Source organism: Phallusia mammillata, chromosome 1 (genome assembly GCF_965637545.1).
Source record: "Phallusia mammillata chromosome 1, kaPhaMamm4.hap1.1, whole genome shotgun sequence".
In the NCBI taxonomy this organism is placed as follows: Eukaryota; Metazoa; Chordata; class Ascidiacea; order Phlebobranchia; family Ascidiidae; genus Phallusia; species Phallusia mammillata.
In genome coordinates this window covers 12,027,690-12,050,572 of record NC_137252.1, presented here as the reverse complement: position 1 = coordinate 12,050,572, position 22,883 = coordinate 12,027,690, and the positions used below count along the sequence as shown (strand labels likewise).

The 22,883-nt window shown below is 37.2% G+C and overlaps 4 protein-coding genes and 1 long non-coding RNA gene across 5 annotated transcripts; all 5 read left to right on the top strand.

The window, feature by feature from the left end:
* Positions 1–93: 93 nt before the first annotated feature.
* On the top strand, positions 94–2,754 carry LOC145208896 (protein FAM200C-like). The gene has a single exon (XM_080079141.1). The coding sequence runs from the start codon at positions 416–418 to the stop codon at positions 2,174–2,176; it is 1,761 nt and encodes a 586-aa protein (XP_079935267.1). The 5' UTR covers positions 94–415; the 3' UTR covers positions 2,177–2,754.
* A 1,447-nt stretch (positions 2,755–4,201) lies between these two features.
* LOC145204124 (uncharacterized) lies at positions 4,202–5,311 on the top strand. The gene is made up of 3 exons (XR_013853454.1): positions 4,202–4,319; positions 4,574–4,802; positions 5,185–5,311. It is a non-coding gene; the product is annotated as an uncharacterized LOC145204124 (long non-coding RNA).
* Positions 5,305–11,314, top strand: LOC145231092 (sodium- and chloride-dependent GABA transporter 1-like). Its single transcript, XM_080096323.1, has 10 exons — positions 5,305–5,317; positions 5,690–5,835; positions 6,241–6,344; positions 6,412–6,505; positions 7,078–7,221; positions 7,434–7,571; positions 8,080–8,286; positions 10,326–10,502; positions 10,809–10,930; positions 11,016–11,314. The coding sequence occupies exons 1-9, from the start codon at positions 5,305–5,307 to the stop codon at positions 10,893–10,895; spliced, it is 1,110 nt and encodes a 369-aa protein (XP_079952449.1). The 3' UTR covers positions 10,896–10,930; positions 11,016–11,314.
* A 238-nt stretch (positions 11,315–11,552) lies between these two features.
* On the top strand, positions 11,553–17,043 carry LOC145204056 (creatine transporter-like). Its single transcript, XM_080076474.1, has 12 exons — positions 11,553–11,774; positions 12,716–12,847; positions 13,132–13,351; positions 13,549–13,681; positions 14,055–14,189; positions 14,251–14,354; positions 14,475–14,568; positions 14,961–15,104; positions 15,583–15,720; positions 15,795–16,004; positions 16,075–16,251; positions 16,500–17,043. Exons 1-12 carry the CDS (start codon positions 11,612–11,614, stop codon positions 16,578–16,580), a joined length of 1,731 nt encoding a protein of 576 aa, XP_079932600.1. The 5' UTR covers positions 11,553–11,611; the 3' UTR covers positions 16,581–17,043.
* Positions 17,044–18,601: 1,558 nt separating this feature from the next.
* LOC145235019 (trypsin I-P1-like) lies at positions 18,602–22,210 on the top strand. Its single transcript, XM_080099556.1, has 7 exons — positions 18,602–18,998; positions 19,461–19,626; positions 20,143–20,246; positions 20,500–20,658; positions 20,942–21,056; positions 21,323–21,513; positions 21,752–22,210. The coding sequence occupies exons 1-7, from the start codon at positions 18,905–18,907 to the stop codon at positions 21,847–21,849; spliced, it is 927 nt and encodes a 308-aa protein (XP_079955682.1). The 5' UTR covers positions 18,602–18,904; the 3' UTR covers positions 21,850–22,210.
* The last annotated feature ends 673 nt before the right edge of the window (positions 22,211–22,883 follow it).

The following is a 22,883-nucleotide window of genomic DNA, read 5'->3' as shown; positions in this document are numbered from 1 at the left end:
GTAACATTCAAAAATTAATCTACTCCTTACGAATAAATCTACTCCTTACGAAAGTTCTGCGAAATGTAGGATTGATATTACCTAGTTCAGAGGTTTTCAACCTATGGGCCATGGCCCAGTAGTGGGCCATGACGCTGTTTTCAGTGGGCCACAGAGCTTGGCATACAGCGATATCAGAAATCATGTCATTATGAACATTCAACACAGAACGTTACGTTTGTGACGACATAATTTCTGCTAACAATGCTTAACTGTTTATGGAAGTTGCTATCTTGCGTTGATGCTGGTACACTTTGGTTGAGTGGGCACTGGGCAGTGAATTTGAAATACTGTACAAGCGTTAAATAAATTCAATTTTGATTTTAGACATGATTCAATTTAACGTTTAATAGCATAAAGATTTTAATAATTTAGCATGGCAAAAAGAAAATTCAATCAAGATTTTATAAAGTATGGGTTTACTTCATTCAGTGATCGAGGTGAGGAAAAGGGTCAATGTGTCATTTGCTATCGTGTTTTGAGTAATGAATCACTGCGACCATCCAAATTACAAAATCATTTGGAAAAGAATCATCCTGGCCTTAAGGGAAAAGATATTGAATACTTTAAAAGACTGGAAAACGGTTTGAAGCGTCAACGACTTGACAAGACTGGATCGTTTGCACGTACAGATAAGAAACTGACAGAGGCATCTTTTGAAGTGAGCCTACTTATTGCTAAACAGAAAAAGGCTCATAATATTGGTGAGACTCTTGTAAAGCCAAGTGCTCTGGCTATGGTTCGAAATGTATTGGGTGAAGAAAGTGAAAGAAAGATAAAGTCAATTCCTTTGTCGGACAACACAGTTCAGAGAAGAATTGATCTTATGGCGAATGATATAAAAGAGCAAGTGGTCACCGAAGTTAAAGATAAGTCATTGTTTGGTTTGTTTGCTCTGCAACTGGATGAATCAACAGATGTTTCTTCAGCAGCTCAACTAATGGCCTTTGTTCGCTATGTAACAGAGAAAAATGTGAAAGAAGAGCTGCTCTTTTGCAGTGAATTGGAAACCACCACAAAGGCAAAAGATGTAATGGCTAAGGTCGAGGATTTTTTTGATAAAGAGAACATAAGTTGGGCAAGTTTGTGTGGTGTGTGCACTGATGGCGCACCAGCCATGTTAGGTGCCAAGAGTGGATTCCAGACGCTCGTAAAGAACAAAGCACCTAATCTTGTGACCACTCACTGCTTTATTCATCGCGCAGCATTAGCTTCAAAAACCTTACCTGACGGTCTTAAATGCGCTTTTGATGTGGTCGTTAAAAGCGTCAATTATATCAAAAACAGCGCATTAAATACTCGATTGTTCCGGAAGTTGTGTGAAGGCCTAAATTCTGAACATAAGCAACTTCTCTACTACACCAAAGTACGATGGCTGTCAAGAGGTAACCTTGTAGCCAGAGTGTTTGAGCTCCATGATGAGATAAAGGTCTTTCTGGGAACAGCAAAACCTGAACTTGCAGTACATTTTGAAAATGTAAAGTTCCTTTCTTGCTTGGCATATTTGGTGGATATTTTTGAAGCTTTGAACCAGCTGGATTTAAAAATGCAAGGAAAAGGAAAAGATATCATTCAGTTTGTGGACTTTACAAGGGCATTTGTTGAAAAGCTGGGCAATTGGAGACGTAAAGTGACAAATGGTAACTTTGACATGTTTCACAGTTTCGCATGTATATCTGATGTGGATGATGAGATTAGGGATGAAGTGGCAGACCACCTTGGTACTCTACAAACTGAATTCAAATCCTACTTTCCAGAGCTTAGCAGAGATGCTTTCACACTTGTGAGGAATCCATTTCGTGTTGATATTGAGCAAGTGGATGACGAGTTACAAGATGAACTAATTGACCTTAGAAATGACTCAGGCTGTCGTGACCTATTTGAAGATGTGCCTGTCACTGAATTCTGGATCCAAGTGTCCTCATCATATTCACAAATCAGCAAAAATTGTCTTATGAAACTACTGCCTTTCACCACCACGTGGTTGTGTGAGTCAGCATTTTCATCCCTATTGAACATAAAATCCAAGCCGCGCAACAGACTTGATGTTGCAGCTGACATACGGTGCGCTCTCTCATCGACTGCACCCAGAATACAAAGTCTTGTGGACAAACTACAGCAACAACCTTCTCATTAAATTTGTGTGAATGTTCAGCTGATTAATTTATTGTGTTGTTGAAACTTGGTGTTTTTCGTTGATGAAGTTTTTCATTGTGTTGTTGAAACTTGGCGTTTTTCGTTGAAGTTTTTCATTGTGTTGTTGAAACTTGGTGTTTTTCGTTGATGAAGTTTTTCATTAGGTGTTTTTCATTAAACGTTAATGGGCCAACGCCATTTTTTACTAATTTAGTGGGCCATGAGCAAAAAAAGGTTGAAAACCCCTGACCTAGTTCTATAGGATTACAACGCCCAGGATGGATCCAAAGCCATTTTGTTTAAGCCAGACAAGAAGTATTAATAGTGCGCAAACAATTACCTTTTTTGTTACCTGTGACGTAATATACACGCATTGCTCGTAAGATGAGACTGGCTATAACAGGGATTCTTAACCAGGGGTACGTGTACCCCTTGGGGGTACGAAGTACCAAAGCAGGGGGTACGACATGCAGTGTGAAATTATACGCTATTTAGGCATATTTGTGAAGAATGCGTAACAAGTTACTTTGTTCTATGTCTTTGACTGATTTGTTTTGAATTGACTGATTGTTGGTGTGCTGGAAATATTGTTCAACTTACAAGACTGTGTAAATGCATGCATTCAACACGTAAGTTATAAATACACTGAAATTAATTCCTATTGTTACAATTTTATTTTCTTCCGTCGGCCATTGTAGACAAGGGGTACGAGAAAATTTCATGAAAGCTTAAGCGCTAATAAGGTTAAAAAACACTGAGCTATATCATTTAACAGTCGCATCACCGGATTTTAAATAGGAATGTAGAAAGACCATATCTTAGCGCCCCTATAAACATCGCCTCACAGGCTAAGTTTGGAAAAAAAGGCGCTAGGGCATGTAAACTATATTCGGCCCGCGCCAATCATTATTGAACTTATCCGGCCCTCAGTGAAAAAAGTCTGGTGAACCCTGTGTTAGGATAATATTAGCCTAAACACCAGTCCGGTCTTTAACCTAATCTTCAAGTCGGCTAAAACAGTCATGGAAGGCAAAAATGTGACCAGAATTTTTTTAAAACCAAACAAAAAAATCAAAATTATGTGTTTCGGCACCACAATAAGATAGTTTCACCTTTTAATGGACCAGTTTGATCTTTATTAAACGACATGTGTACAGAGTTAAGATATGACCTATATTTGGTCTTGTTAAGGAAAGATGGTACAATTTTGTCGTTTAAATGCACTAGTGGCAATGCTTTATCAGGAGGCAGTTTAAACGCCTGTTTATTACATTGTAAGTTGTCCCTGTTAGCTACAATTACACCCTCCAGCATATATAAACGCGGTCTCTTCGGTAAAACTCATCCCACAGGTGGCAGCATTTCTTCAGCTGTGCACGAGGAAGCTTGTCTATTTTTTGCAAATTTGGGTGGATAATTCTCACAACAAAAACTCCGGAACAGCAAAAACAATTTGTTGCCACCAAACATTTCCTTTTTGGGTCAAATTTAGCGGTTCACAGCAGCCCAGTGACACGGCTATGAGAAGAAAAATTGTTTGGCATAGTGGCGGTCTTTTAATATGATAAAAGTAGGAAAAAGGAAATAGTCGCAAACAACTACGTTCCTATGTCTCAATTACGGCTGTGGCCGTTAGTGTATGGATTCGAGCTGAGAAAGGCATGGAAAACGACAAATCTCCAGTCAGTAGAAAACCAAGACCTAAATGGGCAAAGTCATGGGATTTTGTGTTTGCTGCTGTTGGTTGGAGTGTAGGGATTGGAAATGTTTGGAGATTCCCGTATCTATGTTTTAAACATGGAGGAGGTGAGAACTTTTTCTTGTGAATTTATCTTGCACGTAAATTGCCGAATTGACTTGGAAAGTTTTTATTTTCGTAGAAAATTGCGACAAGTTTTCTTTTTTTGCTTACAGAAAAAAGCATGATATGTTAACTTTATTAAACATGTAAACTTACTTGTGTCAGACTCCATAAAATCCAGGACTCGATTGCAATTCTAATGTTTTTTCAGGAGCTTTTTTAATTCCATATTTCATCTTTGCAACGATTATTGCGATTCCCTGTCTTATTCTGGATAGTTCCCTCGGACAGAAGTCACGCCGTGGCCTTGTACAATGCTGGACAATTGCACCAATATTCAAAGGTATATAAAGTTGGGCGCACAGTATGGTAAATATGAAGGCCGGTTATGCAGATTTAACCTATAATTTCCTTACGTATAATCAATGGCCACCATTACAATATAATTTCGTCATATGATTCATCACTGAAAGAAATAAAAGTTCCAAAAAAACGTAGGAAACATATTGGTCATCATTCAAAAAGCCTTTTACCACTTTATTTGATAAGCAGTTGACTGTTTGGAAAAAATCTAATTTATTTATTTTCTATGTTTAGGAATTGCATTTGCGCAGTTTGTGCTTCTCTTGCATCACAATATTTCATATCCCATCGTTCTCGTGTGGGCCTTCAAGTATTTGGTGAAAAGCTTCTCGGCGGTTCTGCCTTGGGACAACTGCAGCAACTCGTGGAACTCCGCAAACTGCATAGCCCCGACCGACAGCAATAACGTGTCATTCAGTAGCAATGGAAGCAAAACAATTTCAGCTGGACTCGAATTTTGGAGGTGGTTACTTACCAAAATATACGTTTGCGCAGAAACAATTTTAAATTTTGTCAAAGTATTTGTGTATAATAGCCCAACGGAGATAAAAACCACATTCGTAAAGAATTATTTTCTGCAATAAACTACGAATAGTTGTGTTTTTCGGTAATTTTGCAGCGCTTAAACTGTCGGTATTTAATTTGTGTCGACATTCCATATGTCGGTTTTACCAACTTATTGTACATGACAGGGCTGTCAACGACAGCATATCGACTTCCCGTCATTTACTAAAAACTTCATGGACAGCACAAGATTGTTTACTGCAAATGTTCGCTGCAACAGCTAAATAAAGCTTTACCAAAACGTTTCCTATAATTGAGATTTCCATCTGTTTTTGATTTAGATCAGAAGTATTGCATATATCTACTGGAATTGAACATCTAGGAGACATTGTTCCTGATCTTGCGCTTTACCTTTTCATATTATGGCTCTGTTTCTACTTCTGCACGTTTAAGGGAATCAAATGGACCGCCAAGGTGATTATGATTGGGGTTTTTCAGCCTTTTTTGTCCCTAGCAGCAAAATTTTGGTTTTTTTATTGATCAAAAATGGTGTTTGAATAACTTGTTATTAAAATACCCTTATTTCCGTTGCTGGTAAAAGGAATTGTCAATTAAAAATTGAGCCTAAATGTAAATGGTTTGTGCTAGAAATGGGGAGACAGTGCTTTGGGCTACACGCTATAAATAACTTAAGTGGCTAACACAAAACGCATAGAAATTACAATTCTACAGAGAAGGAAATGCATGGTTTGCATGTAGCTTCGCAACCCTCTCAACACGACATGGTTGTGTGGATTTTTTGTGATAATATACATCCAACCAAACGGAAAATGTGACCATTGACAGAATTTTTACAGATCGTATATGTCACTGCATCGATGCCCATCATACTGCTGATCACAATCCTGGTTCGCAGTGTCCAATTGGAAGGCGCATCAGATGGGATCCGATATTTCATAACACCTGATATCGCAAAACTGGGGGACTTCAAGGTAAAGTAACAAGCAGATAAAAATACAATTTAGGAAACCGCTGTTGTGAAAATTATGTGTCCGTGGTCTTACCAGTATCTCAGTGGTTGCCAATTGGCATTACGCTCCGATGCATCAAGAAGAATGCCATACAAAAGCTTGATTGTTGCACATTGCACATCAAAACACGGTGACATATTTAAACAGATAACCGATAGATGATAAAGGGAGCGCTGGATAATAAATAGGGGCCCAAGAATAAATCTGTGCAATTGGAACATAAGAACGACAAGGGAAATATTGATGTTTGCCTCTTAACCCTTATGTTTGAGAGTTCCAAAATGTTGCCTACCTTTAACATGAAATCCGAAATTAACAAACTGGTGCTGGTGTAACAGCCTTGACCATCATATTAATCCTTCACAGGTGTGGGGAAGCGCGTGTTCTCAGGTGTTGCTTAGTAACGGACCGGGTTTGGGGACTCTTATCTCACTTGGAAGTTTTAACGACTATCACTACAACTTCTGGCGGTGGGTTAAAACAGTTTTGGATAGCAATCACAAAATGTTCCATGTTTGATTTTCGCTTTTTTGACAGAGATTCGTTCATCATTGTCCTGTCAAATATTTGCACGAGTATCATTGGAGGATTCGCTGTTTTCTCGACTTTGGGTTTTATGGCAAATTATCAGGTTTGTCTATTTGGATATATCAGGCCATAGGTAATAGCAACCATGTTTGTTTTAGGTTCTCATGAAGAGAAAAGTGTTACACCTTGTGTGTGCTATAAATATATTTTTACATTTTTTCGATCTGATATCAAAAAACCTTGTAGTCTTTGGTTGTAACCCTTTAAAACAGAGGTGTGCAACCTTTGTTACTGTGCGGCCAAATACAATTGCCAAAATTTGATCGCGGGCCGCACCTGTGTATGACACAAGGTGATTTTACTTTGTTGCTTACCAAATATGCTTAACTAAGTAAAATTCGCATGTAATTCCAGCCACATATTGCCTAGTCGCAGGAAAATAGCATCGGGCGCATTAATCTGCTTAAAAATATAAAATAGTTGGCCTCGTGTGTAAATACATTTGAAATACAAGCGTCTCTACGGGCCGCACAAGCTTTAATCAAGGGCCGCATTTGGCCCGCGGGCCACAGGTTGCACACCCCTGCTTTAAAACACAACAAAACACTGCCATGTAAAATGAGTTGGCACTGCACTCTGCTTGAAACAGAAAACATACAGCATTTATATTTTCAGAACACAACTGTGGAAAATGTGGCAACATCTGGGCCGGGACTCGCTTTCGTTGTTTATCCTGAAACGTTATCACTTCTACCGCTGCCTCAACTTTGGTGCGTTCTTTTCTTTCTGATGATTCTTGCTCTTGGATTTGACACTCAGGTATATCCAATTAATTTTAACATTGTATTTTATAGGTGATGTGCATTAAAAACGTAACTTGAACCAAATAACCCATGTGATCTTTATGGATAAACCTATATGTTCCTAACTGCTCGAAAGAAACAGATAGATTTTCTCTAATTAACTCTAAAGGGAGTGATTTTTACTTTTACATTGCACCATAAGTTTACATATAGAACTATTTATTTCAGTTCGTTTGCCAAGAAACGTTGGTGACAATCATCATGGATAATTGTGAAAGAGTAAGAAAGCATCGTTTCGGAAGAGAAATCGCGCAAGCTGTCTTATGCACCTTGCTTATGCTACTCTGTCTGCCCATGGTTACAGAGGTTAGGTTTGTATGTTCGACAGTTATACCGAAAGCCCTTAGATATACCCTTTATGATCCTATTATCAAATTTAAATAAAGATTAGTGCAGTGGTTCCCAACCATTTTAACGAATTCCTCCAACAGCAATTTCAAACATTTTCATTCTCCCTAATTAAAACACTTAATAGTAGACGCTAAACCACCAACAAGATCATTTAAAATTGGGTCTTTTATCAACTTCACAGGTCATATTCCCCGAGCTAAAGTGTCTATTTGCAAGCCACATGTAGGATTAAAGTAAATTCCTCCAATCAAGTTTTAAAATTTAACTACAATTTATCGGCTAAATCAAACTTCTGTTTATGTAAGTTTTCTGTTTAAATAAGTTATTTTAACACAGGCTTACTGTTAACAATACTTCATTGCAATATAAATTAATTAGAAAATTTTACAAACTAGGGCAAAGAATTTGACAAAATTGTATCATATTCGTAATAAACATGTAAATGTGAAAACTGTTGGTACAGGGTGGTGTTTACTTTCTCGAACTGCATAGCAACTACAGTTTAGCGGGTTGGTGTTGGCTTCTTATTGTCGCGTGTGAATGCGTCGCTGTTTCCTGGTGCTACGGATTTGATAGATACTGGAATGACATCATTGACATGGTCGGTAAAAAGTGGGGAAAGCTTTGGATCAAAATATCCTGGCAATACCTGGCGCCTATTACTTGCACGGTAAGACAACACTGGCCTACACAATTTTTGGTGTCTTTAATGTTAAAACTGGTATTGACTAATTTTGGGGTGCTGATTTCAAAAATCATTACGGTTTTCTTCAATCAGATCAACTTTTTAAGTTATTTACAAAATCAAAATTTATGACCATATTGATTCAATGACTTTAAAATCATGCTTTTATGTTTTTGTTAAAGTTTTGTTACATTATACACATCAATTTTCTACAGTGCAGTCAGTTTCATAGCATGAATATGCGTTCTATCCTTATGCTTCGTCTAAAAATGGTTGGTGCAGGCTAGCGGTAACTTTAAACTATACGTGTTTTATGGAGTGATTTTCAGACTAGTAAAGCAAGGTGGTAAAACTAAAATTAATAGTGGCTAGGTCATCTATAAGGTGTTGCATGAATTAACAAGATGTTTTATGCTACATTACTGGTGAATACAACACAACTAAAAAGAAATAGATCGGTATCAAATGTGCATATCTTGCACACTTCGATGTGGCTTTAGGGTTTAGGACAAGCAATGGGCTTAAATTACCTAATGTTGACTGGAATATTGCAGTAATGGACAAAAACAGTAGAAAGGGACTGAAATTATTAGAAAGAGTACATAACTAAGTTATTAAGCGGTCTGAAAAATTCGGTACGAAAATGAGTATAAAGCTACACTTCCCTTAAAACGTAGGGAATATAAATGATGAGAATTAAGCTGAATGGTTTCAACAGGATATCAGTAATACGAAACGTGTCAATAACGTTAATTCCAAATAAAATACTCAAACCCAGTTTCACTATAGTGTATACATATAGATTGTTTTTCAAACGTGGATGTACCATAACAGGAAAACTAGACGTGATACAGATAAACCGATTGCGTTTTTGAAATCAGGGCACTAGAATTAGTCAAAATCAGTTAAAACATTACAGACACTAGTAAAAAAAAATATTTTTTTGCCCAGTGTAATCGTTTAGTACTTGAACAGTGGTTATCAAATTGGGCTTTGTGCGCGTCCAAGGAAATCCAAAGTTTAATGCTTTCAATCTTCTAAATATGGTTTATTGTAGATGAGAGTTCACAGACTCAATTTACAAAAACAAGCAATTATAAAGGACGTCCTATAAAGGAAGTAGCACGCTTGTATGGGTTTACATTTTTTGAAGTAAAATATTGCTACAAATAAGGACATGACTTTGGAAATACAGCAGTGCAGAGATATCCAACTAATCCTTCCCCTCCCCTATCGACGTTGAAATAATGTGCTCCCATTCAATTCGAGTCAAAATTTTATTTGCATCGTCACTAAATCATCACAGTTCCATGGTTGGACAGTTGAGTAAACAGCAAGGACACCGAAAAAAACCGTGGGTTATCGAGTCAAGTGTCCCATTTTTTAAATGAACGTACAATTTCCTGCAAAAGTGCAAGAATATAAACAAAACGCAAACAATATTTGAATATAAGCAAGTAAGTTATTTGAATATGGAATCCGTCAGCAGAATGTTGAAAAACGAAACAACAAAAAGTTAAAGTTTCTATATCACAAATGAACCAAACACATGGGGAAAAAATTGCTAAAAAGGAACAAGCTAAAATAGTGCCAAAAGTCGCTTCAAGAGTATCTACATCGTTTTACTTGTCGCTTCAAGAGTATCTACATCGTTTGCGATGTAACTGCAACAAACCGCTGATGTTGTTGGATGGTGCTTCATTTTAACTTGGTTTTGTAACGCATTGTGTAGTCAGGACGGTCATTTACTGTTCTGTATGTGTATAGACTTCGTGCTGCGAGAAATATCACATTTGTACCGTATTAAGTGTGGAAAAATGTCACTTTTTGCTGGAAGCTCCTGGTCGACGTATAGCATATAAATGTTACATTTTTTATCCTTTAAATCGTTGCGCACAATTATGCATATTTAACGATACGGCTGTGGGTCAAATAGTATTTTAATGCAATTTTCTCAATAAATCACGTTTATTTGATAACGTGCTATTGATAACGAACAAAGTTATATTTATCATTTATTTTAGACGATAGCTATCCATTACATGGCCAATCTGAACTCACCGACTTACAACGGTTACACCTATCCCGTCTGGGCCGAAGTACTGGGTCATCTCACCAGCCTCAGCTCTGTTATGTGTATTCCAGGCTATGCCATTTACAAGATAGTAAAGACTAAAAGGAAAGGAAAAGACATCAGAGAGGTAAAACGTAAATTTCTTTAACACCTTGGCGGTGGTTTAAAGTCTGAGGTATTCTCGCCAAGGGCTTTTATAGGCAACCAATGTCAAATAAAAAGTGCAGTATACAGAATTTTGTTTTGTACCTAGAATTTCAACTCTTAATCGAGGTAAATTTGGGACCGCGTTGGGAAAACTTTGCCTAATAATAAGAACATCGTTGTACTGCTTGTCCTGTGAGATAATACATATTTAAATATATCGGTGTTTTGTCATGCTAGCTTTATGAGAAATGTGTTTTAACTGTTATTTATGCATCTTTGTCATCAGATTCTATCAGAGCCAGTTCAAGACAACAAAAAGCAGAACGAAGAACTTGAAAGTCTTAAATCTTCTGGAAAGTTGCCGATGGTGTAGTAAACCCATGTTGTGAACAGAACAATTAGCACACAGTAAGTACATACGTTTTCAAGGCCATGCTAGGTTTTTGTCTGTCACGGTATTTTTATTTATTTATTTGTGATTTCGTTTTTGCAGATGAAATTTCCACAACAATGGTCGAATCTTTGACAAGAGTGGTAGTAGTGATCTAATATATGACGCTGCTTTGTTTGATTTGGTCTTTTATTACTTCACTCTTTTCAAATTCCTGCTTTTCCTACATTAGTTATTCAATAGTGATGTTTGAGTGAATGACGTTAATTCAAAATACGTTTTGTATATGCTGCGTGCTTTGACTGTACGACTTCTCTATGTAATGCATACGAGAAATGGCTTACTTGGTTTGCGAAAAAATACAAATAAAAACAAACTGCAACCGGAACTTAAGCTGTTTCGTATTGTTGTCATTTTTTGCAGCTACAAGTCACTTAGTAATGAAATGTTATATGTTTGGTAGGCTGTATAATGTTTCGATGTTTGTCTATTTTTACCCATTAAAGTCTCAACTAACAACGCGGATGCACTCGAAGATTAAGAGAAAGAAGGGACCGGAGAGCACGATCGTGACAAGGCATACAAAGAGAAAAAGGGATGGAGAGCTTGATAGTTAAACAAATACAAATTTGTTGTCACAAGCTTAGTTTGAATTGGAAAACAACTTCAGTGTCCATAAAACGTGAAGACAAATAAAAATGGACGAAGTAGATCACAAGTTAACTGATGTAAGCAAGTCGAAAAACAGAGCAAGACCGAAATGGAGAAAATCATGGGATTTTGTGTTTGCCGCGGTTGGGTTTAGCGTAGGACTTGGCAACCTGTGGCGTTTTCCTTATCTATGTTTCAAAAACGGAGGAGGTGAGTCCTGTGAATTGTGAAGGAAACAATTAACCAATACCTGCGATAAATTCACTAGATTTTGAGCAATTTTTTTCCCTATTTGTATTGCATAGCCTTTTTTTTCAATATCTGTTATAAGTTTTTCGATATCTGTTATCGCGTTGTTTCTACATTACTTGATTACTGTTTGGGTCAGAACCCTATAAGCTTGCTAAAAACAAAGCTAATTAAAGAAAAAAGTCCAAATATGAAATATAAAAAGACCGAGTGATGAACAGCTCAAAGGTTTTGTTTTACCCTACGACCATTTATTTAAATTTTGAAGCATGCAGGCCACATTATTTTTTTCGAGGCGTTGTCCACCAGATCTAGCTTCGCATCATTACAACACATGCCGAGAAAACTATGTAATTCAAAGGTTGCTTTTTATATGCGTGTTTCAGGCAGGCAAAGTCTGCCAGATGAATCGTTGGCACGAACTCACAACAGCTCATATGTTTGTTGTTGAAAAGGAAATTCGATAAGATTAAAAGCAAACGTCACGATTTAACTTCCTGATATTGTGCCTTTTGTACAAGATGAAAAAATAAACAGAATGTCGCATTGTGTTGCATTTATAAAAGCAATAATTTGGGCCTGTCATGCAACAAAAACTGTAAAAATGCTTTACGATCAAAGACTTTTTTTTAAATGGCCGAGTTTAAATAAGGGCTTATGTTTGATTCGTGTTTTGGTTTCACGTTGACAAATCTATGTTTTGCTTGCAGTTTTGACTTTAAAACAAACAAAGTTTGGGTTTGGCCATGTACGAACCCAATTTTCGGTCCGCTTACAGTCCAAATCAATGCATATGTTTGTTTACTAAGGAATCTGCCCAGAATAATCTATAATATAAATCTATTACCTGTCACAGTTTGAAACACCGCAGCTTAATTGTCAACAAATCTTTTCCTAAACAGGCGCTTTTCTGATTCCGTACGTGCTGTTTGCAATTTTCATCGCCCTACCTGGTCTTATTTTGGACACCTCGCTTGGTCAACGCACGCGACAAGGCCTACTACAGAGCTGGAATATTTCACCAATATTCAAAGGTTTTTTCAAGGCGTTTTAGAATTCAGATGTCTAAAATTTTGAAACGAATGCGCTGATTTTGTTAACCCGATTCGAGAGAAAAATGTGTTCGGTATGAAAAGTTGGTACAAAAACATAATTACTTGGAAAGTGACTTTTTATGTTTTTCTCGTAAAAATGTTTTAGCTTTTTAGACGTACAAACATCCTATTTGCAACAATATTCAATGTGGCGCGTCCAGGCTGGAACAATTTAAAATTCGACAGCAGTGCAGTTAGGCAAACTTCTATGAAATTGTTTTTAGGAATAGGCCTGGCGCAGTTCGTCTTGATTTTAAACGCCTCAATATCATATCCCATTATTCTGGCTTGGGCGGTCAAATATTTGGTTCGAAGTTTTGCGAGCCCTCTTCCCTGGGCAAGTTGTACCAACAAATGGAACAGCGTCAACTGCATTCCCTTTAACAACTCAAAGCCTATATCAAACACAAATCTCTCTGTGTCTGCTGCCACTGAATTTTGGAAGTAAGTTCCACTTGGTGTTACCGAGGTCAACATTAAGAATCGGTGTGTGTGTTTATACATTGTGTGTTTATGCCCGATAGACTTGAAAAATACTACAAAAGTTTGTGTTAAATGATGTAAAAACAAACACTGTTTTTTTTTTCTGTACTGTAATTGAAAACCACTGCGGTAATTGTTTTCAAAAAGGCGCTTTTTAGATGGGAAGTTCTTCACGTGTCGAGAGGAATTACCGACGTTGGTCAAATTCAAACTGATCTAGCGATGTACCTTTGTATAGTATGGATCCTAATGTACCTTGCAACTTTCAAAGGGATTGAATGGTCAGCCAAGGTACAATACTAAAATGATTCTAATTCACAACATGTTTCTATCGTGAACAGCTCACATGCACTTGGTGATCAAACAAGTTGTATTTAGCGGAAATAGTACTTGCATACAATATTTTTGTGGGTAGAGGACACGCCCTAGCACGATTCATATGATTTTTATTCGTGCAGGCAGATGCTCAGTCAAATCAAATTAATGTTGCTAGTAGGCTTGAAAATGGGGCCCGTACTCGAAAGTGAACTCCGAAACCCGGTTCCAACCCTATGTCGCAGTTATCTGCTTGTGAGACGTGCTTTGAGTACAGCACTTCACCCGAGAAAATTTTCCGCAAAAAATTGTAATTACTTTTTGTTGATTTCCTTTGTCATCAATCCAGGTCGTGTACGTCACAGCTACATTACCATTTCCGCTGTTGACGATTGTCCTTGTCCGCAGTTTGATGCTAGATGGCGCTATAGCGGGACTTAAATATTACTTGATTCCGGATATGGGAAAACTATCCAATTTTTCGGTAAATCAATGTAAATTTTTCAGCACACAATATGTTTACTAATCTTCCACACTTTTGGAAGGTTTGGGCAAGTGCTTGTTCTCAAGTTCTATTCAGCAACGGGGCGGGATTAGGCGTCGTTATTTCATTGGGAAGTTTCAACGATCGGCGACACAATTTTTGGAGGTTCAAGCATATTGAAACAGCAGTTTGTTTATTGAGAAGCCTGTTTTCGCTGTCAAAACAATTGAGTTTTGGATTTTTTTTTAATCAACTTATCAAATGTTTTCTATTTTCAAAACACAGGGATTCCATAACAATTGTTGGAATGAACATGCTAACAAGTTTTATAGGAGGTTTTGCTGTTTTCGCAACATTGGGTTCAATGGCTACCTACCAGGTAAATGAACTTCGTCCTGTTCATAGCTTTACATGAACCAAAATTCGAAGCAACCATAACACAAACTTCCTGGATAAACTAGTTTATGTTGTAAGTTTGCATACAAAATGGTAACAAGCCAAAGTGTTGGCAAAACATTTTTTGTTGGTGCTTCGGTTTCGGCCAGTAAAATCGCAACCAAACGATCCAAAAGCAAACCATAAAGAATAACATCGAGATTATAATATACTGGCGCTCTACTTTTTAAGATACACATTTAATGCCGAGTTGGACGACAAAATTCAAATCCAATTGACACTCGTTAGCTGCATTATATGCACTAAGTTATAAAATAGCCAAGATAACAATTTTAAGCAGTGTATTTTTAATCAAACATGCAAAATGTTTTACAGAATACAACAGTGGATCAGGTAGCGACGTCAGGTCCAGGTTTAGCGTTTATTGCTTATCCCGAAACACTTTCTCTTTTACCACTTCCACAAATTTGGTGTGTTCTCTTTTTCCTGACGATATTATTTCTAGGATACGACAGTCAGGTGCACAAATTTCTTTATTTATTACTTGTGAAAAGAAATCTGGACAAGTGGAATTAACAAACATATCATTCACTGTAAATTATATGCATTCCGATATGTACGTTTGTTTCGTGTTTATTCTGGCACCGTCGTATTACATCATAAATGCATTTCTATGTTGTGTGGCTGTAGCGAATTGCCGAAGAGACGTGCCCTACGCGGCTTAGAAGCCTGCAGTTGGAGTTGGTGTCGAGCGGTGGTTGTGTCGCGACAGTTTTATCTGCGCTTTTATCGTTTTTATACTTTTTTTATATCATTTTAACACAAGTTTGAATTTGGTCCTGACTGCACGTTATCGCCACATAATCGAAAAAAGGCTTATTTACACGTTATGGTCACTGTTCCGAAAGCTTTTATGTTTTTACATCCTGCTCTTATTGTGTACACCTCAACCAAGCCTCCAAAGCTTTAGGTTTAATACCCTTTCTCAAATTCACAGTTTGTATGTCAAGAAACCTTAGTATCGGTGATCCTCGATAACTGTGGAAGAGTTAGAGATCATCGATATGGAAGAGAACTCTCACAGGCTCTGCTATGCTCCTTACTATGTCTATGCGGTCTTTCCATGATGACAGAGGTAAACTTGAACGCAATTATTTTAATTCATTAGTGTTAAACTGATGAAAACTAACATGTTGCTTTTCTATTAAGGGGGGCGTCTACCTTTTCGAACTACACAGCAGCTACAGTGTAGCGGGATGGTGTTGGCTTTTTATTGTGGCGTGTGAGTGCGTCGCCGTCGCCTGGTGCTACGGATTTGACAGATACTGGGATGATGTCAAAAAAATGACTGGTGAAAGAAAAATTTGGAGACTTTGGATGAAACTGTCATGGAAATTTGTGGCACCCCTGACATGCATTGTAAGCGATTTTCTGCAACATTTCCATACAAGTACAACTAAACACATATCAGCAAATTTACGTTTAACAGATAATAGCTATCTACTACATTGCGATCACCAAACCTCCAGTGTATGAAGAATACCAATATCCAAAGTGGGCTGAGAGCTTTGGTCATTTGCTAAGCGCCATTCCTGTCATGTTTGTGCCCGGCTTTGCAATTTACATAAGCATAAAAACATGGAGAAGCGGTGGCAAGCTGAGAGAGGTAACACATTCTATAGCATTAACATGTTTGATGAATTCGATTCATGTCTTGTTCAGAAACGTCTGAAAAAGTGTTTATTTCGAATTGGTTTCATAAATATACCAATTTCGCCAGATTGAAGTTATAAGTTAGTACTAAAAGTGAAAATATTTTAAACATGGTGTGAATTTAGATCAGAAACCTCCCTGGTTTCAAATCCTGCATTTTTCTGAATGGTTTAAACTTAAAGTCTAAAAACTATTGTGCAGTTACTTTCTGAGTCCAATGGGAAACGACAACCCAGCATGGAGGAGATGGCAGCGTTTCACCCAAACGACGATTATTTGTGAAGAAATTGGCGTGTCAGCACATCCATGTTTTCGAGGCATCAGTAGTTATAATGTATCAGATGCAAATTTTCATCAGTACACGTATTTTATGCATTGCATATTTAAGAGTTAGATGATGGACCCCTTGAAACAAAAACAGGCAATTTGCGCCAATAATTTGTAAATGCAAAGTTACCCAAACCATAAATTTAATTTTCGCTTTATAGTTTGTAAATTATGACTCGCATCTTAGTTTTGTTTATTACGGCGGTTCTCAAACTGGGGTCCGCGGTTCTTTTGGGGTCCGTGAGGTAATTTTGGGAGGATTGCGAAAAGGTTGAAGTAATTCCATAATCTTATTTGGCGTCGGTTTGTGCCACCAAATAAGTTTAAATCAAAGTAGAATTGAGAATCGACTGTATCAACTGCTGAACAATAGCCTTTATTGCATGCAATTAATAAAAATGTAATTGTTCTCGCACAATCGTAATGTTTTTTGTCTTGTTTGTAATGTCACTTGCTGTCTTTGGATTTTTGTTATGTGCAATTGGACATTTTGCATAACTAGCTAAAATCCTGCAATCAACTTTCGTTTTTCTGAAATACACATTTAGGCTTAAAGACCGCGAGCCCTCGAAACAATGACAAAGGGGCCGTTTTGAAAAAATAATGAAAAAGTTTGAGAACCACTGGCATAGGCGCCGATTGGGCGGTGGCGGGGTGGCGCCGTGGCGCCGCCACCTTCGGTTTCTAAAGCACGGTGTGGATATTTTGATTTGTTGTAGCGGTATCGCACAAAACATCGTAAAATCTGGGAACATTTTCGCTTTTAAACAAGCGTACTGGCGAAAAAGCAACAAAACGTACCGAAACTGCAACCTGTTTTGGTCAGTGTCTTGTTTATGACATCAAACACACAATTGTTGGCATTGAATGTATGGCCATTATTGTGTACAATGCGATTGTACTGTAAATAAATGTAATAAAAGTTATTTTGGTGATACGAGAGCAACAACTCGACGAAACCTTTCCTAAACGTTGCTAAACCAATAATAACGTTAAAGCAAAGTATTTCAAACAAATATTATTTCAAAAAAAATTGACGAACGTTGCATTATATTTTTTAGTTGGAGCTCGTGTGGTTGTACGTATTGGTGACGTCACTTCATGTGACGTCATAATTTACGTCCACCACCTTGCATTTTTGTAAAACTCGGCGCCTATGACCACTGGTATATTATGGTAAGTGTTGTGGTACAATTTTCGTACCCGAATCAATAAAATTGACTTATTATGTTTTAGTGGTGCAGGGTCCAAGTGTGACATCCAAAGGCAGTTACGTTTTCAACCTCAACGGAACGTAAATACTAACGTGATTGAAACTCAAACACACACATATCTTGTCGCGAAAGAGAAATGGCGCGCAGTCGTTACAAGGAGGTTGTATCTGATGCTCTGTTAATCGTTAACGAATTATGAGATTTTGTCTTTACAACACCGTTCGATGGGTTGAAAAGTAACTTGCCAAAACGACATTAACGAGAGTTGTATTAACAGGCTTTTGAGAGCAGTAGAGATACACTAACACTATTTGGATTGTAGGGGAAAACTCGAGTTAGATTTGGCCCAATATTTGTGATCAAATACAAGCAACGACTTTGACTGTTCAAAGAGCAGTCTTAGGCATGTAATGATATGTCCTGATTGGGAAAAACAGTTTTACGCTTCTGTGCGGTTAAGCGCGTGAGCGAGTCTTTGTTTCCAAGGGCTTATGTGTACATGACGACTGGTACCTTAAAGTGCCAAATTTTAAATATCAGGCAGATTTAGATAAATTTAAACCGTTGTCCGACATGTTGAGCATAATAGCTACAGGTTTATTACAAATAAAAATTTGTGTCCATGCTAGTTTTACCTCATCAGAAAAACGCATAAAGGGATTTATTAAACGAAGTAAACAAAAGAAAGAAACTTTTGTTGAAGTTTCATTTATGTCTTTTTGTGCTATAATTTGAAACAAAGTTTTACAGGTATAGGTGTAAGTTGCCAACTAGTTTCTACGCGTACACTAAAATTAATATCACATACACTTATAGAACACAGAAACTTAGTACAGTGACTTTCTGCACATAAAGCTTGTGCCAAGTCATTACTGGCAACCTGCTTAGCCAGTCCAAAACTTTCCAGCAGCAAATAGAAGCGGTATTGTCATTTACCACAGAACCGTTCAGTCAATGCCAGGACAAGGTGAACAATAGTTGGACCAACATTAAAGTTCCACACAAAGAAGTCAAGCCTGAATTGTTTTGATACCCCATCGAATTTAGACATAATCCATCGGGGTTATGAATTTCATTGGCTTGTTACAATGCCTCGTCACGTTTGTGATCACTCTTAGTTGGAATGGTCAAGTGGTTACCAACGGACAAGACGTCGTAGGTATAGCTTGGGTTTGGTCGACAGCAGTGATATCAAATTACTCTCGTTCAATTGAACTCTTTTGTAATCACTGATTTGTTTGATATTTGTTTCTGTTAAACCTTTGTACAAAAAATTAAACCGTTTTTTTTTAATTATTCACTTGTTTGGGTTTATTATTCCATTTTTTAAAAGCATTTTTCATTTTCCCGAACGTAGCCTAGTACAGCTGACCGCCCCAGCATACCCAAACTCAACTGAAATAAGCAAATTGCTTATGGTTTCATACGCTAACATTTACTAATCAATTTTAAGCATGGTCAAGGGTGCTATAATTGTGAGTAATATACTATTTATTAAATACCAATTAGAATAACATACGATGCCACTTCTTCACTGTAAGATGGTTTCAAAACAACTAAATGTGAAGAATACAAAAAATGAAGTTTTTAACACAAGTGAGAGTTTCGGTTGCTATTTCAGGAAACCCTCAGCCAAAAATTATCGGAGGAGAGCAAGCGATATTGGGGGATTTTCCTTGGCAGGGAATGTTCCTTCAGAGAACTTCTCCATCTCAAGCTTCGCTCGTGTGTGGTTGTTCCCTGATAGCCACCAGATGGGTGTTGACCGCAGCTCATTGCACCATTGAGTAAGCATATGTTTCCTAAAATAGCTCATTGCACCATTGTGTAACCATATGTTCAGCGGGACTGCACAACATATATGACCAGAAAAGTCGATGTAGCCCAATAATTAAATGACACAGCCAATTAGTCAAAAGGAATAGTTATTGTATTATTATGTCTTGAAGTATCATATGTTGCTTGACAGATAAGAATGTTGCTTGTTACAAACTTTACAACTACCCCAATGGGGGCGATTTGATATTTGCTCTGAGGTAATTACGTTATTCCTTTTAAAGTTATGTGACGCCATCCTTTTCTGACGTCATGTTTAGTAATTTTACTTGTGAGATAGCTAGCAAATGAAATTTATATGATAAGTTTTAAGTGTAGCGATTATGAAATAGATAAAATCCACTGCTCCAAATATAAATGATTATCAAGAGTTTACACTCTACACACATCCTTGGAAACTTGTGCATGATCCCAAATTTTAATTGGATTCGAACACACAACAGAGCAAACGTTTTTTTTTTATGCAGTCGACAGTCTTCTGATATTCTTGTCCGTTTTGGTACCGTGGACAAATACAATCCAGAGTCAAGCGCAAAAGAATACAAAATAGAAAGGATATGTCAACATCCAGGTATTGATTGTTGAATTAGTAAAGTGGTGGTAATAAACAAAACCACAGTTTCGAATAGCTGACAAGCATTGTTGTAAATTCAACTTTTCTTACTGATGTTTTCTTTTACATGTTAAAAGTAATGAACCTCAAAACAAAAGAAAATACTAGTTTGCAAGCACAGTTGATGTAATAATCAGATAGATTTGCTTGGAATAAGATTTAGCCCTTTTGGCACAAATTATACAAATAAGCAATACTTTCGTGGTTTCAGAGTACGACCCTAATACTTTGCTCAACGACATCAGCCTGTTGCGCGTGGCAGACAACGTACAGTATTCGTCATACATCCAACCAATCCCACTGCCCAATCAAGGAGCCCAAGTGCCAGTCAACACAACTTGCACCATTACAGGATGGGGTTCGATATCAGGTAAGTGTAACAGTTATTAAGACGTTTTTGTAAAACGTTTAAAAGTTTGCTTTGTGGCTCCAAATGGACAAAAGGATTAATACGTTTGACGCAACCAAAACTTTTTTGCGAATATTTTTTTGTGAGCCAGATAGGTATTTAGTTTTACATTGGATATCCTGATGTTACACCCATTAGTATACTTACAAACTAACAGTTTAAAATTTTCATGTGACAAAGCCATTGGGTTCTGTTTTTTGGCAGTCCGGTTACCGGTTATGTTGATTTTAAAAATATTTTACAGCCCAAATTCAAATTCTACCCGACTACCTCATGGAAGCAGAAGTTCCTGTGATTAGCAATGATCAGTGCTCACAGTGGTACCTTTCTACTATGGCTACGACTCAGCTATGTGCAGGGTAATTTACTTGTTTGCATAAAGCGAACTGACCCAAGCCAGTGTGACTGTTCAAAGTTAACATATGTTTTCGTGTTTGAAGAGGGGCATTAGTTGGTTACTGTATAACTTGTGCACAAGTTTGTTAACTGTTACAACCGAAAAGACCAGTGGCCTTCTTAAGTAAGTTGTGTGAGTAAAAGTCAATCATACTAAAACCGACAATAAGCTTTAATATAAAAACAACAACAATATTTTGCCTCAACAGTTCTGTTTAAATCACTTTAGGTATAAAGAAGGTGGCATCGACACATGTCAAGGAGACAGCGGTGGGCCAATGGCGTGCCCCACAGCTCCATCTGGTGGACAGTATATTCTGCAAGGAATCACAAGTTATGGGCGGGGATGTGCTCAGGCGTTTAGTCCTGGTGTGTACACAAGAGTGTCGGAATATGTGACCTGGATAGAAGTTACAACAGGTAAGAAAATTTATTTTGCAGAATTACAACAATAGACTGTTATGTTTTTAGTAAAATGCCATGTTAAAGTTCATGTACTTTACATCAGCTTAATTTTTCTGCGCTTATAATACAGATTCAAATCTAAACAACGACAAATGTTCGTTAAAACTGCTAATGTAGTTTGGAAAAGAAACGCTAACAAAACATGATTTCTGTGTCTTTGGCTGGTAGTGTATATTTTTTTCATGAATTTCAGGTTCTGCAAATCGTCTGTTTGGAACCAACAAAGTTTTAGCTTCTGTCTGCTTGGTCGTCTACACTCTTCTTCATTTATCCAATAATGCAGCGTTTTAATTGTATTCTTTAAAGTTCCAAGGCGTATTCGACTAAAAGTTTGCCACTGTGCTACATCTGTTTCCTCATTAACACATAATGCTGTTTTGGCCATTTACTTAAAGCTTAGAAAGCAGAAACTAGCCGTGCTTTTTATTATTAAAAATGTCTCGATGTTTTATACCTGGGGTAAATGCGCATTTCTTTCATCGCACTGGAACCTGGCGTGAATTAATACAATCATTATTGTGCTTACAACTAAATGACTGTCAAACCAAACATGTATTATATGACATTCGCCAAAATATTATTAATGTCCATGTTTTGTCGCTACAAGCACAAGTTCAATGTTTAAACTTTCTGTGAATCCCGGTATTGTCTTTCTGGCACAAGATTTGTTTAGCTTTGAAATGTTTTAGAATAATGTTGTTGGGGGGTGAAATTGTCAAACACGGCAGATATGTGTATTAAACTTTAATTCCTGCGTTAGTTATTTAATTTTTTTTCGTGTGCGCTACAACCACGTCATGACCAAACACGCAGTGACGGTGTACATGTTCTTTTATGTACATTGGTAAAATAGAATGAAATATACTTGTCAACGCAAATAATATCACTGCAGTGAAACACCGGTTTGTAATGCGGATCTTAATACATAGTAACTGAAGAGCACAATGGATTGAGATTCATTTTGGAACGCAAATTAAGTTCGTCATTAGGTGACGCTATATAACAGGATAATGTGTAATGTTTGTTCCTTGTTTGATCAAAAAAAATAAAAAATAAAAAAAAAATCCTTGTTTGATCAACAAATCAAAACTCAGTAAGCTACACAATAATGCTCCAGCAAGCATCTAAGTTTTATCATCCAACCTCTTGCAGCTTGAGCAATGGCTACATGCTGTTGACTAAACAATTGCATAAAATGGGTTTAGATGAAGTTTAACACAATATTTTACGGAACACGTGCGTTTTTGCGGTTATTGATTTAAAAATCTGAAAACAAAACCGAAACGGCATGTCAGTTTTTTTAATGGTATCTGTGTTCATTTTTT